The sequence below is a fragment of the Pistacia vera genome, unplaced genomic scaffold (assembly GCF_008641045.1).
Source record: "Pistacia vera cultivar Batoury unplaced genomic scaffold, PisVer_v2 Contig548, whole genome shotgun sequence".
In the NCBI taxonomy this organism is placed as follows: Eukaryota; Viridiplantae; Streptophyta; class Magnoliopsida; order Sapindales; family Anacardiaceae; genus Pistacia; species Pistacia vera.
In genome coordinates, this window is record NW_022196388.1 from 758,244 (window position 1) to 759,362 (window position 1,119).

The window sequence follows — 1,119 nt, forward strand, 5'->3', positions numbered from 1 at the left end:
TTAGATTTCAACACTCCATACTCTGCCGGGTTTATCCAGGTCAGGAAAATCTCTTCCGCGAAGCCGTATGCTGGACCCGGGAACTCGAACCGGGTAGAGCAAATCTCTAAAGTGAAATGGAACCATCTCATCTAACTTGTGCAAATACAACCACCAAGACAAACAAATCCCACTAGATGGGAAGAAAATGTAGGTCAAAAGATTGAAACCTCTAGCAATCTCGAAGGCAAAATTTGCAAGAGGATAAATTATAAAAGCAACCAAATGATTATTCTCCATTAAATACTTCAAAACCTTTCTTAGAGAAGGCATAGAACGAGACATTGCGAAGTAGAGGAGAGTTGTGAGCTCGGTGTCTTGCGGCAAGTCGTCCAAGTTGGCAGGAGGAAGAAGGATATGGTTTAGGGATGGAGAATTCAGAGCTTCAAGATCCGCTTTGATGGAGTTTGGTGGAAACCCTATAATTGTATTTGTGGGAACAATGCATGTGACGTGCAAGTTGTGAAAGTGAGCTAGTCTTTTGGTTAACTCCATAAATGGGATGAGATAGCCTAGGCCTAGAGTTGGAAGAAGAGCAATGTCCGGTGGTTTTGTTGTTGTTTCCGCCATTGTTGGATGTTATAAGCTGGCGAGGGTTTGCAGGAAAATGTTGAAGGGGATAATAATGGAGATTTGTATAGAGCTGGAGCCATAACTTTGGTTCAGAGGCATGCGTCTTAATTAAATTAGATAATGTTAAATATTTGAGCTAAATAAAAGACAAATTTGAAGATTAGATTTGTCGGTCTTTTGGTTTAAATTATATTTTTTTTCAAATGAATACTTAATATTTTAATAACTTAATATGTATATATTATCTATCTATTAATCATAAAGCAATGATAAAGTTTAAAAAATCATATAAAATACTACAAGAATATAAAAAGAAAGACATTTTTTATTTGTTTGGTGAATAAAGAAAGACAATTTTCTTTGTTTGGTGAGCGGCATTTTGTATGGATTGGTTGGTTGTACATGTAATGAATATATAGAAGACTTTCTCAGTTTTGAAGAGTGTCGGGAGGACAGATCCAGCCTGACGCATTGTTGGAGGAGCTATGCAAGGCCAATTCGGTGAAG

At 37.3% G+C, this 1,119-nt stretch overlaps 1 protein-coding gene across 1 annotated transcript; it reads right to left on the reverse strand.

Moving 5' to 3' along the window:
* LOC116107792 (hydroquinone glucosyltransferase-like) lies at positions 1 to 609 on the reverse strand. Its single transcript, XM_031394084.1, has one exon. The coding sequence runs from the start codon at positions 607 to 609 to the stop codon at positions 1 to 3; it is 609 nt and encodes a 202-aa protein (XP_031249944.1).
* Positions 610 to 1,119: the final 510 nt, after the last annotated feature.

What these genes read in the sequence shown, in the direction of transcription:
- LOC116107792 (XM_031394084.1), bottom strand. Translation starts at nt 609, where the DNA reads ATGGCGGAAACAACAACAAAACCACCGGACATTGCTCTTCTTCCAACT.